General features: G+C 36.2%; 1 protein-coding gene across 7 annotated transcripts in view; it reads left to right on the forward strand.

The window, feature by feature from the left end:
• Positions 1-16,110, forward strand: part of ANKS6 (ankyrin repeat and sterile alpha motif domain containing 6) — a 39,679-nt gene that overhangs the window by 15,231 nt on the left and 8,338 nt on the right. For 4 of the 7 annotated variants that reach the window (XR_011000398.1, XR_011000397.1, XM_068194873.1 and 1 more), the window contains exons 7-14: positions 3,073-3,283; positions 3,855-3,904; positions 4,910-5,113; positions 6,908-7,073; positions 7,719-7,888; positions 11,333-11,522; positions 12,901-13,017; positions 14,881-14,948. Coding sequence is in view for 2 of the 7 variants with exons in the window: in XM_068194873.1 (XP_068050974.1) it covers positions 3,073-3,283; positions 3,855-3,904; positions 4,910-5,113; positions 6,908-7,073; positions 7,719-7,888; positions 11,333-11,522; positions 12,901-13,017; positions 14,881-14,948 (1,176 nt within the window). In the remaining 5 variants the exon portion in view is untranslated. Of the gene's footprint in view, positions 1-3,072; positions 3,284-3,854; positions 3,905-4,909; positions 5,114-6,907; positions 7,074-7,718; positions 7,889-11,332; positions 11,527-12,724; positions 12,818-12,900; positions 13,018-14,880; positions 14,954-16,110 lie in introns of those variants that run through there. The other 3 variants (XR_011000399.1, XR_011000402.1, XR_011000405.1) reach the window with 3 other exon arrangements.

The raw sequence follows: 16,110 nt of genomic DNA on the forward strand, positions 1-16,110 counted from the left end.
AGTTTATTTTCAACAAACCTATGCTGGCTGTGTCTTATGAGCTGTGATGACATACAAAGTTTTTTCAGTTATGCCTTTTAGTGGTAAGAATTTTGATCAGTAAATTTTCAGATTTTCCCTTTTCAGTGATTGTATATTTGCCTTTTACCTGATTTCTGTAACTTCTTCCATACTTTTTAGTGAAGATAATCAATATTTATTCAGAGATCATGTTGCCTATAATTGACCTGGGGTAATTTTAATCAATATTGTCTGGTTCTAATTTGTGTAAGCTCATTTAAATACCCTTACTCTGTTAAGCAAATGCACATATATTCCTGCCTTCCTCCTGTTAATGGTACTCATACTAAAATACCTGATTAAGGTAGGCTGCCTATGAAATTAAAAAAAAGAAATGCTTTTCAGTCTCACCTCTTCTTTGATCACTTTTGTCATTAACTAGTAGACGTTTTATTTTGTGATGTGTTTCTTTTATTTTTAATTTGTGCGCAATATTGGCCCCTGTTCCTTTATCTGCTGATAACATAGTGGATATTCATGATCTGATTCTTCACTTCTACCACACAAGAATTGTTAACTGCTTTGTTTCCTACCATTTCATGACCTCTGTGTGAATCAGCATAGGTGGGTAATACCAAGCCACAGCTGAAATGCAAGGAGAAGATTTATTTTGTTACCTCAACAACAAGGCCGGGTGCCAGAGACACACAGGGATCCAGGCTCCAGTAGGCTTAGCTCATCCTATGTGAACTAAAGGCTTTGGGTGTGCCTGTGAGACTGTGTTACCTCTACACAGGAATTCTGCTTCTCCAATCAGGCAGATGATGAACAACACTAGGCATAATAAGTCGAGTTTTCCACACCTACATTTTTAGCATTCCTAGCTGAAAGGTCACTTTGAGCAGGAGCCCTTCTCTCCTATTTGATTTTAACCCTTTCCTTCCAACAGCCTTTAAAAAACCAAAGTTGTCCCTTTTTCATATGCAAAAATTTTTTTCCTTTTTTTTTTCTTTCTTCCTCTTCTTCAGCAAGTTGCACTCTCAATTCTCAATGTTAGTATTAGAGCAGTGTGAATTACCGCATTCAGTTTCTATTTTAGATTAAAATTGTTTGAGGGCAAAGATTTCCAGTTCTCCCCCTTACTCTTTTATTCCAAGCATTGTTACAAATGTCTAAGGTATTTCTGAAATGGCAACACCATTTTTCTAGTTCTTTGATACTGTTGCCTTCTCCCACTGCTGCTAGATTTCAGCCTTTTTATAGACACTATTTTTAACAAGAAATGAATTTTTGTTACTTGAATGCCTCAGTCTATTTAAAGCCCTTTATTACAGCTTCTGTACATGTGTGACGTGGTAGCAGTATATGGAGAAGCTGCAAACTCCTACAAGAGCAAACTAAAAACTCCAGAGAACAGACCATTATACTGTGAACACCGGAAGACAAGATGAAACTCTCCAGTGTCATTACTTTCTTGTCAGAGAGCAGTGGTTTTTTGTCTGGTAACATAGTGGCTGTATTTACTGCATTTTGGGGTAGTTTGTGGTGTGAGTGTATATTCAGGGAGCAGAAGCACTGTGAGTAGGAGTAACAGAGATGATGGGCAGTTAGAAGTGATCTTTCTTACAGAAGCAAGGTAGCTTCAGTGACCAAAACCAAGAAGTGCGAGTACTCTCTTTTGTAAGCTCATTGTATTCTGCGTTAAAACTAGATGAACTTCCAGTTCCTTTTTGAAGGTGAACAAATGCTGAACTGTGGGTTTTATTGCTTTCTCAGCGCTATTTGTCTCTCTTGCCTTTTTTCAGCAGATCTTTGTTGCTGAAAGTAATGGAAATCTTTATTAGATGTGACACCAAAGAGATACAGAGGTCTGAGAACTCTATACATTATTAATGTATATTAATGTATACATTATTAATGCTCTGTGCAGATTTAAAATGTTTTTAATAGTCTTCTGCTACAAGGATTAATATGTAGAGGATAAGTATAAGAAAGTTGCAAAGACATATATCAGTGAGTAGTTGAAAAATATTAAATGCCAAGAAGAAAGAAGAGTATGTATTGTGAGAAGGGATTGTTACCTGGATTTGCTATCACCTAAAGCTACCCTGATGAAATTGTAATGTTCTTTTGTTATGTTACTTTAAAATTATTTTTTTTTAAAGTGTTCCAGACAGGGAGGGAGAAACTTTACTAAGAAATAATCAGAAGGTACTTACAATCTGATTTACCTAGAAGCATCATAATTTTTGGTGCAAATGCCATAGGTTTTGTGTAGTCTAGAGAAATATCTTGCTGAAGACTTGAAGCAACTAGGACTATCTGCCTGTAAAAATGTGCAAGTCTGTGAATATTTGAATAAATTTTATTTCTAGCAAAGTCCTTTTGCATAACAGTTTCCACATATGTGATATCTGTATGGATGGAAGTTATAGGTACATAGTCCTAAGGTTTATGTTGTTTTCACAGCTGGTATTTCCTTGCCTTGCTTTTTTTCAGTTTATAGTCTTCCCAGCCTAGTTAAATTATCTGTATAGCAGCACTGTATGGATTGTGGATCTTTAGTTTGACAGAAATATTATCAGAACTCTTCAGGTTTGCCACTGATTTTGAAAACCTTGGTGAGAAGCTTTGATGCAGATTACGTAAGTTCATATGCACACCTCTAAAAAGCAGAAAATAGAGGTGCCACTCATTGATTCCAGAGAGAGTAAAAATTGATGGTGAAATTGGAAGGTAATGGGAAAATTAAGTATTTTCTATGTAGCTGCAAAAATTCCCTGTTCAAATTGCCCTAATTCTTCTGTCTACTTTGGCCTTCTGGATACTGTGGAAAAATATTTTAAAATATTTTCCAGGTGAAAAATAAGGGAAGAGATAATTATTACACATGCAGATTACACTGAAGGATTCTGTTGGTAATTGCAAACCACTTTAACATTCCTTTTTAGCTTATTTCAAAAACTCCTTGGTAAAATTATCGCTTCTGTAAGGATTGCTTAATTATAAATCTCTTTTCCTCTTTTTTGCTTTTAGTTGGAACTAAATTGTCGTGTCTTCTTATCAATCTAGTCCTGGTGGAGCAGGATGTCCAATCGATTCCGCAAGCTGAAGTTGACTCAAACATTGCGCCATGGATTTCCTTCTAATCAGTTTGTGCCTTTTCCGGATGAGACTGAACCATCATTAAATTCCACTATAAAAGTAGCCTCACAGAATGATACAGACATCTCTGGAAACCTTGATGCTGCTACCGCTTGGAACACAAATAACAAAGCTAGTGGTAAAGGCAGAGTTGTCTTTTGGGGAATGAGCTCTTGTGGGGTAGTCAGGATGATATTATTTCTGATTTATTGGTTTAGTTCTGCTTTAGCTTAATAAAAGAAAAAATGTATTTGTAGTCTGTAGAAATAGAGATGTTTGTACTTGTTGATCATGCTGAGTGCAGTAGCATTTAAGCAGGAAAATACTAATATAACCATGTTACTGTTCTTTAGTAAACACCATTAAATTAAGACAGGTCACTGAAAAGTGTTAGTATCTTCCATAAACTAATTTATGTAATGAAGACCAGTTTATTTAAGAAAATAAATAAATAATTCTGAAAAGAAAGAAATTGGAAAAGCCCAGTTTGTACATCTACTGAAATTGTACAGCTCTCCATGAAAATCCCCCACTGTCTGCAATGCAGAGTAAGACTTGGCTTAACTTTAGCTGAAGTGCATGAGAGTGTCACTGGAAATCTTCATACTGTGTGTGTAATGAGGGTAAAGCTGTTTTTTGTTTAAAAACAATAAGCTAGCCTTAAAAGTAGAAACATGTAAACAACAAAACATAATTTATGTATTTTTCAGGTGCAAATACTGTGAAAGGAGGAAAGGATGATGAATTATTGACAACTATGGTATGTTGCAGTGTTCTTGGTGTTTCAGCCTAATTCAGAGGGTCATGTAGCTCCTATAATTTTTACATTTTTTTGCCTCCTACCCAAGTTACTTCTAGAAAAAGAGCTTGTAGTTACTAGGCATGAACTGATAGGCTTTGTTATACGAGTTGTTCTTAGACTATAATCTACTACAAGTACTGTGATATGGAAGCCACACTGACCTCTTTCAAGAGTTACCTATATCTTTGTTTGATCAGCAATGAAATAGTAAAATAGCGGCTTAGTTGCTGACAAGCAGTATGAAGTGAGGAAAACATGGATGGAACATGGTACAATGGAGGTGTGAAATTACTAGTAGAGGCAACCATGAAATATTTAGTTTGGGAGGTGTATTTGTGTTATTCTATTTCTTCTTTTCTTATGCTGTGTCTTTATATTCCCCTGCAGCTTACTCCGTAGTGAGGTCATTAAATTTGGCTGGTTATTATCTTTATGTTCTTTTGTAAGAAGTTTGAGTTCTTTTGTAAGAACTTCTGATATGACTTGCTGACAGAACTCCAGGGAGCAAAATCAGTTGTGGTGTTTTTATCTCTTTCTGCAGTACACATTCAGCAGGAACATGCACTTGCTCACAGTTTCCAGTCATCCTGTCCGGGAATACAGAGAGGACTGCATTGTTATTTCTTTGGAAATTGGTTGTTATTCTTGTGAAAGTCAACTTGAGCAATATTTAGCCCAGTAAAGGAAGAGACAGTTTCTGCCACTTAATGAGCTATATTCATTGTATCAAATGAATAAGCATAATACTGAGGGGTGCCACAATGTTCATTGATTTTTCTCTTGTTATTATGTATTGTACTTCTCCTAAAATAGTAACTTTTGTGTCTCATTTCTATTCTGTTTAAATGTGTTTTCATCTTTTTGCTTAACTTAATATTTTGAAATTATGTCACCAGGTCCCAGTAAACTTTCTTAAGAAGTGATTCTTCCCCTCCTACCCCTTTCTTTGTTCCCCTTTCTCAGCTGAGGAGTAGTGCTCCATTTACCAGGCTGCCCAGTGATAAGCTGAAAGCAGTGATACCACCTTTCTTACCACCCTCAAGCTTTGAGCTTTGGAATTCTGACCGAACCCGACTCAGCAAAGATGGCAAAGCTGAACAGATGAGAACTGCCTGGCCACAGAGGGCAATCAAGCACGATTTTAACAGCAGTGGGAACTCTGATACAGTAAGCAAACTAAATGTGCACGAAAATATTGTGTTATGCCCTGGCCCTGTTGACTGGTGAGCCACTCTGTTTCTGATTAGAAATTACTTTTAACCCACTGTTTCACCAATGACTTGTCCTTTTAAGCAGTGCTGCTTAGGAATAATGCACATCTGTATGGAAGGAACATCATGAAACAAAAGTTCTGTATGAAGTGAAACAACTCTTTCTTAATTTGGTTTGGTTTTGGGGGTGTATTGATTTTGTTTGGGTTTTTGTTCTGTTGGGGGTTTGTTTGTTTGGTTTGTTGTGGTTTTTTGTTTTTTTTTTTTTTTTTTTTTTTGCTGTTAACCAGAACCACCAACATTGTGGTAGAAACTGCTCTGATTTGAAAAAAGGACCAGAGACAGTAAAAAAGAATGACAGTTGCTCAATTTTTAGGAACTGAGGAGGAGGGAAGAAATATCAGTAAGACCAATATACAGACATAATCTGAAAGATTAGCAATAGATAAAATTGTAGCAAGTCATGATCAAGTGGACTTGACGGCACACAGCTTTAAATTGGAAATACTGTAAAACTGGAAAAAGTCTTGATTATTTCTGTTTTTTTATAGAAGGAGCTTGCCTGATATTACAGTGTTTTCAGTGAAGATGCAAACTAAGAGAAAAATAGATAGTTTGTCTTGACATAGGAAATTAAACAACCTTGACAGCCTTCTCTTTCATAGTTGGAGAAAAAGGAGAAGTGCTTACTCCCCTAACTATAGACTGTAATAGCTAGATGTAGAGAAGACCAGTCCAGAACTTTGTTTCAATGTCAGTTCTAGACGTGGGACAATGAAGACATTTAGAAGGAATTCTTTTTCTCTTTCCTTTTTTCATGTGGATGATAGCTTAATACCAGTAGAGGTGATTTAGGTGGAATAAGGCAGACTAAGGAAAGTGACATAACAAGAAGGTAACTCTTTATAATCCCAAAAAAGATGGTTGTAATAACATAACTGGATAATTGGCATGTGCATAAAGTGAGGAGCAGGAAAAGTAGGGGAGGACTAGACATCAGTCCTTCTGTGAGGAAAGAAGGGTCTTGCTGAGGGTATAGAAGGAGGGAAACAATAAGTCAGAGATGGAAGAAGTGATTTGAGCAACAGATATAAGAAACATTAAAAAGCTGAGCTGCAAAAGCTTGTATGTCAAGTGGCTGGCAGTGGCCAATGGTGTAAAAGCAAAAGAAATTAAGTAGGATGTGGCTGAGGATTTGGGTAGTGTATAGCCAGATCAGTAGTACCTCACTTAATAAAACTCAATAAAGTGGTGCAGCTGGCTGCATAAAAATGCAACTTGTGGAGAGAAAGTTTATATCACTTCTTGCAGCTTAGTTTGTAGGACACAAAGATATGATGGATGGGAGGGTGGTAGCTGCTTTGTAAGATGGGAGAGACAAAGCCAGGATTCTGCAGGAAAGAAATTTCACATGGGATAATTTTTTTTTCTTCCCCACTGCTTGTAATACTGTGTATATCATATCTCAGGTGCATCATATATGCTCATTTTTGTTGGCTAAAGATTAAGAAGAGTTAATGGCTTAATGTAGTGTAATTTATTTCATTGAATAAATGTATTCAGTATTTATATATATTTATATAAGTATATAGTCAGTATATATGTATATGTAGAATAAGATTCTTTCTGATATCCCCTTTGTTCTTCAGTGGAAGTTTCAGAACTTGGGATAAATAAAGTAGCAGTTGAAGTTTGCTCTTTATTTTGCTCAGTAAAGAAAGAACAAATTATTTTTGATTTTGTTTTCCAGACTTCTGTTAGCAAAGGTACTAGACCAGTCAAATTACCAACATTTGCAAGAAGACCAGCATCTCCTTCAAATTCCAATAACTTCAGCCATTCTCCCCATTCTTCTGGTGGATCTAATAACATTGCAGGAATTAATAGGCATGGAGGAGAACTGCATAACAGATCAGGTACCATTTTTAATAAGAAAGTAATTTGTATCTGATTCAGTTAAAAAATTAGTGTTTGTGATGATGGTAGAAGATGCTAAACCTTTTCTGAGCGCTCCTACTATTGTAGAAACAAAGCTTCTGTAAATTTAGTGGACATGGGATTGAACTTCAAACACCTGCATAAGGGAAGAAGAGCCTCACATCTTCTACAGAAGTGTCAGTGGTCAGCCCATCTCATGCAGATTTTACTGGATCCACCCCTGGTGAATCAGGTGGATGCTGTCTCATTGCACCATGCATGTCATAGAGCTGACTCCCATGCCTGTTGCTTACTTTTTGTTTGAAATAAAAAACAGTTTTCAATTAAACCAAAGCTGCACACATTGTACCTGGTAGTTGTTGAAGACAATATGGTGAAATGGCTTATGAAAACTATGTCCAAGGGTATGAAAGTCAGCTGTGTGTGTGTATAGACAGGGCTGGCTTCCCTTTTCTGCTACTGATTTCTGTTCTTTATTCTGGAAGCTGCTGGAGAGATCTGAACCTTGCAATTGTCTCATGCTTCATCCAGTCAGTTTTTAAATGAAAGTGATTGTTTGAGAGTTAACAAACATTTCAAAATTATGGTTTCCTTTACTGGGTTTATTTTATTTTTTGTTCTAGGTGGCAGTGCAGATAATGTTTTGTCTCAAATTGCAGCCCAAAGAAGAAAAGCAGCAGGCTTACCTGAACAGAAACCCAGCCAACAGCATAGTCCAGTCCAGTCAACTCCTTCATCTACTGTATCAGATTTGCAGTGTGCTCAGATTGTTGGTAATGGACAGGTTGTAAAGGTAATGGGAAATGTAAAATTTTGCACTCCAAATTGGCTAATAGGTCATATCTCAGTCATGGCTGGCTGGTACACTACATTGCACAGCCAAAAAAGAATGAACATTTGTTAGTGGAAGTTCACAGAGGATGAAACCTAATAATAAAACATTACTTTTATTTATTATTAATTTCACTTTATTTTAAAAAACAGTAATTGCATGATTTTAGGGTAGATCTGCACTATCATGGTTTCTCATTATTTCTTTCTATGGGCCAGATATAGTGTTCTATGTTAGTTATTCCTGGATTTTACCCTGAAGTGATATAGTTAGTTTCTCTAGTTAGTTTCCCTTCAAAGGCTCAACCTGAATGCAGAGTAGGACATAATTTGTACCAGGATATGGTGACCACAACAATATGCACATAACCAGTCTGGTCCACTGCTGTTGTTACCACCAAAGTCGGGTTTTGCACCTGAGGCTGTACTGTTTGTGCTGACTTACCTGTAAATTCCCTGGAACAACTTTGTTCTCATGATCTGCACATCTTCATGCACGTACTTTGAAGTTCTTAACTGCTTTGTGTAGCATTTTTAATGGTTAAGGTTTTAAATCTTCACAATCTGCAGAGACACAAACTAGAAAGCAGCATCATAACAGAAGATGTGACATGCTATTGAGAAATTGATGTGTTTATTTACATAGGGAAACATTGCATTTCAGAGAGCAAGAGAAGGAAAACACAACATTTGGGGTTTATGTTCTAATGCCTCATATTCTGGAAATGTTAGAACATGTGAGCAAGAGCAAAATCTCTCTAACTTTTGCTTATGTAATCTCCAAGCAGCTTGTTTTGTTTTGTTTTGTTTTGTTTGCATTTTTCAATGAGATTCTTCAAATTTTGCCTGAGGAAACAAAAATGACCAGAATATAAAATTACTACTTTTGCAATCTCATTCTGTGATGTCTTACATGGCAACTTGTGCACAATATTTGTATTTTATCAGTACATAAAAATGATAAATGAAGTTTCAAAGTTGTTCAGAAATTACATGGAAATTTCTGGAGGACAAAAAAATCAGAAAAAGAAAAGGTGCAACTACCAATGCTGAAACAGTTTCCATGAATAGTCACTTTGTCTCTGATCTGTCAGTCCTGATTCTGGAGGGGCTACTGGTTACTTACCAAGATGAGACTGAGAGCTAAAATTTCTTACTCAGCTGGAGCACCAGAGTCTAAGGATTCATACCAGTTCTTTGGCATATGGTAATCTGTCCTGTCTTTCTGTCCTGTGTAACTGCTCCCTGAGTTATAAATGATCCATCTCTTTTTCCTGTAGACAAAACCCCTTTATCATCCTCTTCCCTCATTAAAGAAGCAGAGCAGCTACCAAATGCTTTTTCTTTCAGAGGTGGTCTGACCAGTATGTTTTAATTAAACTCTCAGCATGTCCTCTCAGCTTGTTTTTAACTTGGAAATAATGTCAGAAGACCTCCTTGTGTGCCCCCCAAAAGTCTCATTTTTCTCCAGTTATATTAATCATCCCACCAAGAGATAATACCTGTGCCTGTGAGCTTTGGGCTGCAGATCCAGTGGTCTTTTGTTGCAACAATGCTGCCACTAAGAAGTTAACCTGCTGTTTCTACTCACATTAGGGGATAAAAAAGTAGTGAAGTGCAATGTGCTGCAGATCATCTTCTGGAAAGGCTGTTCATTGTACTGCTGAAAAGATGTTTAAACAACATTTATACCACTGTTTTGGAAAGGCTTGAGGCTTTTTCATGTACTCTTTGCTTAGATGTCTAGAAGAGTTTCATTCTATTCACTAGTAACAAAACATGTCATTGTGTGGATCTCACTATAGATATTCAGGTGTCACACAACTGAGGTGATTTTCAGATATTTCTGGTGGGAGAACACAATCAAATATAGATCCACACTAGCTGCAAAAGCTGGCAGTGTGTTATTGTAATCAGCAATGTAAATAGTGGAAATTTAATGTCTATATCCATGGAGGAATGGCTTTTGTCTTCCCATTAGGATCATGTTGTCTAAACTTGGAAATAGCTGATCTGAAAATGCAGTGATATTACACTGATCAATATTGCAAAACTTTCCCAGGAGGGGTGAGATGGTGCAAGCTTTAAAGAAAGGAAAATATACTACAGGATGATGTAATTTAAATAAATGCAGACAGTGTGCTAGGGAGGGAAGACCATTGTGCGACACAAATGGCCAATAACAATTTTGATGGAAATTTGGGACAGAAAGTTGAAATGAGTTCATGATGCTCTTCAAGGAGCTCTCAAGTTTGTATCATACTACATTACCTCTAATAAATTCAGTGCAGGGCTAAGGAAGTATTACATTCTGACATAGCATATAGTAATGGAAGAATGTTACCACTCAATGAGTTTTATCTTTTAAATCTGCATCTTTTTCATTAACTAGAAATGTTCCATTTATGCCACAGCACAGAAGCAATTTTGTAAAGACAGGAACCACTGTCATTCTCATTTCTTGCATTGTTACCTAGATCAACTTTTTTTATCAGTTTGTTGTAGTAGCCTGAGTGACAAAAGGTATTTAAACTCTGAATTCAGGAATCCAGTAAAAAAATCACCTTCTTTTTGGGTCATACAGTGCAGACATCAAAATGTATATGTAGATCAAAGAATTTAGGAGATAAAGTGCATTGATGGTTTTTGGGAAAGACTGTTGATATGTGTGCATATATATATTCTTACTACTCATTTTAACTCATGTATTTTCCTGTTTTCCATGGCTACAAATGTATTAAATATTTGCTAAATCACTTGACTCCTGTTAGGTAATAATAAATTTGAGGATTGGCTGGAAACTTCCATTCCAGTGCAGCAAGGGGTTTAATGTGCCCAAAACTTAGTTTGTGATTGCTACATGTTCTGGTTAATCCAGCATGAAGTGCTACTTTAAATTAGCATCTGTTTTGAAAATCTTTAATTGAGACTTAAATCTCTAAATGAAAATCCCTATTTTCAAGTCAAAGTCATTTACTTTGTTTCTGTTATTAAACTGTTTTTATTTCTAATGCAAGTTTTACTTCTGCTTCTGCACATTCCAAGGGAGGTGGGGAGGTGAGTGAGAGACTGTGTGGTGCATAGGTGCCACCTGTACTTAAACCATGTTAGTCCTTTTAGAAAAAGAAAAATTGTGGTGTTTGTTAGCAGTTTTTCTTTACAAGAAATAATTTTCCTGTTACAACGTTACAGCCTTAATAAATGAATTTTTCTTGATAATTTTGAGATGAGAAACTTCAGTTTGGGATAAAATCACTATTGCTTCTATTATTTCAATTCAAGCAAAAACGTTGTGACTACATGCTCTCAGAAATGGTACACAACTTAAGTAATATTGAAGCGTCGTGTATAGATAAACATTTTTAAAATTATTTTTTAACTCAAATGATTGTATCATTAACTGCAGCAAAAACTGGAGATGAACAAAAGACCTCCATCTGGGACTTCATCTACGTCTAAAAGCACATCACCAACTCTCACACCTTCTCCATCACCTTCCCCATCTCCTAAGGTTCAAAATGCAGAGTCTACTGTCTCTTCTTCTCACAGACACGCCAAGAGCAATGGCTCCAGCAGTGGTACTATTACAGAGGATGGTGAGTAGTTCACTGTAATTACTTGAGATCCAGTCATCCAGAATAATACATGTTTAAAGCTATAACTATCCTGGACTAGTGTGTATCTGCATGAGAGTGAGGTCTCTCTTCTTTCTAGAACATATTATGGTGTTTCTTACAGTGAGATTGGTGTTCCTGCACAAACTTCCTTTTTCTCTCCCAAAACCTGTGTTTCTTTCCATTTACAGAGAGACTGATATCACCTCAAAGCTAGCATAGAATATTTAGGTTGGCCACTCTTACGTGGCCATATTTTCCCTCTTAATGGCTTAAGTCCTGTTTTTCATCCTTTGCTGAGGGTACAAAATGCACTTAGTCCTCACTAGATTTTTTTTTCCTTAGTAAATGCAGAGAAGCACATCACTACAGAGATATATTTTTCATCCATTGCAAGTCATAGCTACCTGAAGTTAAGAGCTGTAGTGCATTTATTTTTCTGAATTGTGGAAATAACCTTACTACAACCTCTTTTTAACTTAAAATCCTAATAAAGAATGATGATGATATTGCTTTTCCAGTAAGATTAGAATCTTCTAAATTAGACTTTCAGGTCTAGATTACAACTTTTTAAAAGTCATTTTACTGCATTGGAAAAAGGGTATCAACAATTTCTTTTTCTCTTGTAAATATCTCAAAAAAAGTGAAGAAAATAACATGACTCAGAACTTTTAAAATAGGAATGGAGGCACTTTGTACTATTTTTTTTTTCTGAAATTGTTTCTATTGCTTTTGGTTTATTTTCATTTATGCCAGCTTTTTCCATTAACACTAATTCCATTTGACATTGAAGACAGGTGATATTTGACCTTCTTTCTGTCTTCTTCTCATGGCTTAGCTGTAACATATTCTAGTGACTGCTGGAGCAAATCCTTTCATGTTTAGTGCCATTTTAAAATGAGATCTTGATAACATAAGTGTTGCTGAATTTGAGATGCATAAAAGCAGGAGAACTCACTGTTGGATAACGAAGCGAATTCTGCAAGCCATCAGCTGCTCTCATCTCAGTCAGGCTCAGTTTTGTGACTGTGCACTAATGCCAGGATTCTTTGAGTTCCCTTGTAGCAGAGAAAAGGTTGTTTGTCAGAAGCCCAAGCAGCTCTGGGTTCATTGTATTTATACGCTTTTGTAGTTAAGTGATCCTATAATTCAAGGGCTTCTCTTACTGATGTTTGATTCAGCAGCAGCAGTACAATGCTGATGTGCCAAGCAGTAATCAGAAGAATAAGTACAGAAGGTCTGCAGTGTTACCTTTTCTTTCAAGTGAACTTAAATGAGTAGGAAAATCGATTTACATTGACTGTTACTGTGAAGGAACAGTAGGCAGCAGCATTCAGAGATGTTCTTTGTTTCTTTTTAGGCAACCATTTGGTGGACCATCAACAACTTGGCCCTATTCTGAGATCCAGTGATGTAGAGAATTATGAAAGACGAAACCATGTGAGAGTAAAAGAAGGCTCTGAAAACTTGGAGAAAGGTAATCTTACCTTACTGCTATAGAATAGTATAAAAGGAGGTGCTAAATAGGAGTAACATGGCAAAAGCAGTAAGAGCTCCAAGAACCTTAGCTTGCTCCAGGGATGGAGGTAAGGAGACAAGGTAAGCGTTTAGCAAATAGAGTGGTAAAGCAAAGGACAAACTTGTTAAGCAAGAGTTGTAAAACTGAGAGGTTTCAGGTTTTGTTCAGCCTTAGAGTAATAGTACAGTAACTAGAAGAGGGGTAGAGGAAGCGAAAACATGAATGGCCTACACCTGAAAGCGTTCTCTGTGTGTGAAAGGTGTTTGGTGTTATAGTTGTTTATGACAGTAAGACTAGCTCAGATACCCTGAAAGTTTCTTCCCGTATCATGGCCTACAGTTCTAAGCACAACAGCATGATGAAAAATGAGAAGGGTAACTAATAACCTATAAGAAAAAAACATTAATAATATACCTAAGGGTCATCTAATGAGAATTCTGTTTTCTTTCTCTAAGATGATATTTTTCATCCAACAGTATGGAGACCTTCCCATCATACATTTTTAAAACTGATTGCCTTTTCCCGTGGATTAATGTCAGGGTACTAAAGCTTTTAGTCTGAGACCACATCAACTTAGGCAAATCATGTTAGGCATACCGAGTTAGTTGAAGTTAAGGTCAAAAAAAAACCAACAAAACCCTAGCAGAAAATAAGACTCAACTAGAATTTTTCTCTTCAGTTGTCTGTGGACTCTACTATGTAAAGAAGAAGTCTTCCAAAATAGTACACAGAAGTGTGTTTATCTCAAGGTACTTGATGTCTTTTGAGAAGCTTAGAGTGTGAGATTCTTTTTCATGTTTCTAGTGATGATGAAAGAAAAGGGAAAGTCAGAAGACAAAGTGAAATAAACAAAAGCAAAGTATATTTGGTAATTGACTAGGGATGTCTTAAAAATGAAGGTGAGTTTATATGCAGAATATTAAATACAGTTTTGTTTTATAATGTAATAATTCATGTTCTTTATTTTGACTCTGACTACTTAGTTTAACTGACCACTTAGGTACTTAAGGGGAGAAAACAGTTAGTTACTCATGACAGCAAAGTAATAAAAAGAAAACTTTAGCTAAGAGATGTAGTGTGTTAAGAGAGGTAATGTCAGGTTATTCTGAAAGTGCACTTACACTTTTTAGCTAATCACATTTTAAATGTGTGGGAAGAGTCACTGTCAGGTCCTGCAACATTTAATTTCCTTAGGATTTTAGAGGAAAGACAATATTCAGTGCTCTTAGCCTTGGGCTTGTAAAACTTAAATCCTTTCCAGTTTTCATCTTAGCTGAACTTCAGCTGTGTTCAAGATGCCTGGATGTTGGGCACATAAAGAGAAGAGGGTTCAGAAAGGCCTGTGCTGTATGTGTTTTGAATGAGCAGGTGTGTGGTTGCTTGCTCTACACTTTGCCTTCCTGGATGATGACATAGAAATATGCCTTTCAGTTCCTTGCCTGCTTGAGGAGTTCTGCTGTCTAACCTGCACAATCTGGATCAGCCATCTGGGGCCAAGCACCTGCATTTTAGGCATTGAAGTGCCTTAGTTGCCCTTACTGATTTGGTTTTGTAAGATCCTTTTAATGAGGTAGAAAGGGCAAATACAACGGTGTTTATCCTAGCAAGATAAGACTAGATGGAATTACAGTAAATGTAAGTAGGTGAGAACAGAGTAAACCAATGTTTCAATTTCTGATGGAGAATAAATGGGGTTGGTTTTCTCTTACCATAAATGACTATAGGAAATATAGGCTTTAGTATATATTTTCAGTTTATAATGCTGAGATCATTACAATATTTTCTAATCTATGGGGTTGACTTTTTTTTCTGTTATTACAGATGAGCTGACTGGCATCCTTAAAAAATTGTCACTTGAGAAATATCAGCCTATATTTGAGGAACAGGAGGTATGTCTTTTCTAAAAGATGTATTTTTTACTATTTTAATGAAAGTAGGGTATAACACATTGCATCAGATTTGTGATCCAGAATCAAGTTCTACAACCATTCCTGGTTGTAGAGAGAAGTTGTTTCAAGAGAACTTAGAAACATGGACCAAGTGATATTTATGGCATTCTCCAGAATAATGCAAATAGCAGAGCTTTTTACACTTAAACTACAGCTTTTGTATACGTAGGGTTTTTTTTCCTCTCTGCTGTTACAATCTGCTTTTTCTATATATGCCTGTATCCAATGTGGCTAAACAGTTCATAGGACATCCTATATAATCGCTGGAATCACAGCTGGAACCTCATTTTCAGGAGAACAGCAAGGTGTGAGTCACCGAGATGTCTGCTTTATCTTCTTTATCCGCTGTTCATAAGCAATAAGAGAATTAAATTGGGGATTGTAGGCATAGTGGTAGATGAGAGCTGTGACATTGACTCAATGAAGGATGCAATGAAAGGAAATGTTGCTGAAAATAATTAAAAGTAATTCATTACAATGTTTAAGGCAGGATCAGATGTGAGCAAATATTGTGTGTTTATTTGGTCAAAGAAAAGGGTAGTGAACAGACATGCAGTAAGTTGACATTGCTACAGAGTTCAAAATTCAGTACAAGCCCAGACAATTTAGCTGCATCACAATATATTGGGTTATTATTGTTCCTCTGCATGATAGGCAAGTGAGCTTTGTGTAGAAATTAATATGCTTAGTGTGTGAAGGTTATATCAATATGAAAAGTTTCAGATATTTGTTCTTAACACAACCTTATGGATATGTTGTTATAATAAAAAGTGATATATTAACAAATTTTAGGTTTGTCTCAGGAAACACTGGAAAAGTAAACACAATATTCTGGAATTCCAGAAATACTTAAGGGTGAAGAAAAGAGAGAAACCTTAGGTTTATTCAGGTAGCTGCTACTGTAGGCAGAGGAGTTTCTGTGGAGACAATGTAGTCTGTATTAATAGAACTTGATGGGAAAAAAACTAAAAATCCATTAATATTTTGGGTGTACTATCATGATTAGTTGAATGATTAACAGCAGATTAGAAGCCTTACAACAGAGTGGTAAAGTGTGTACCATTTGGTGGTGGTAATTCATTAGAAATTATTTTTACACAAT

The sequence above is a fragment of the Anomalospiza imberbis genome, chromosome 1, assembly GCF_031753505.1.
Source record: "Anomalospiza imberbis isolate Cuckoo-Finch-1a 21T00152 chromosome 1, ASM3175350v1, whole genome shotgun sequence".
Classification (NCBI taxonomy): domain Eukaryota; kingdom Metazoa; phylum Chordata; class Aves; order Passeriformes; family Viduidae; genus Anomalospiza; species Anomalospiza imberbis.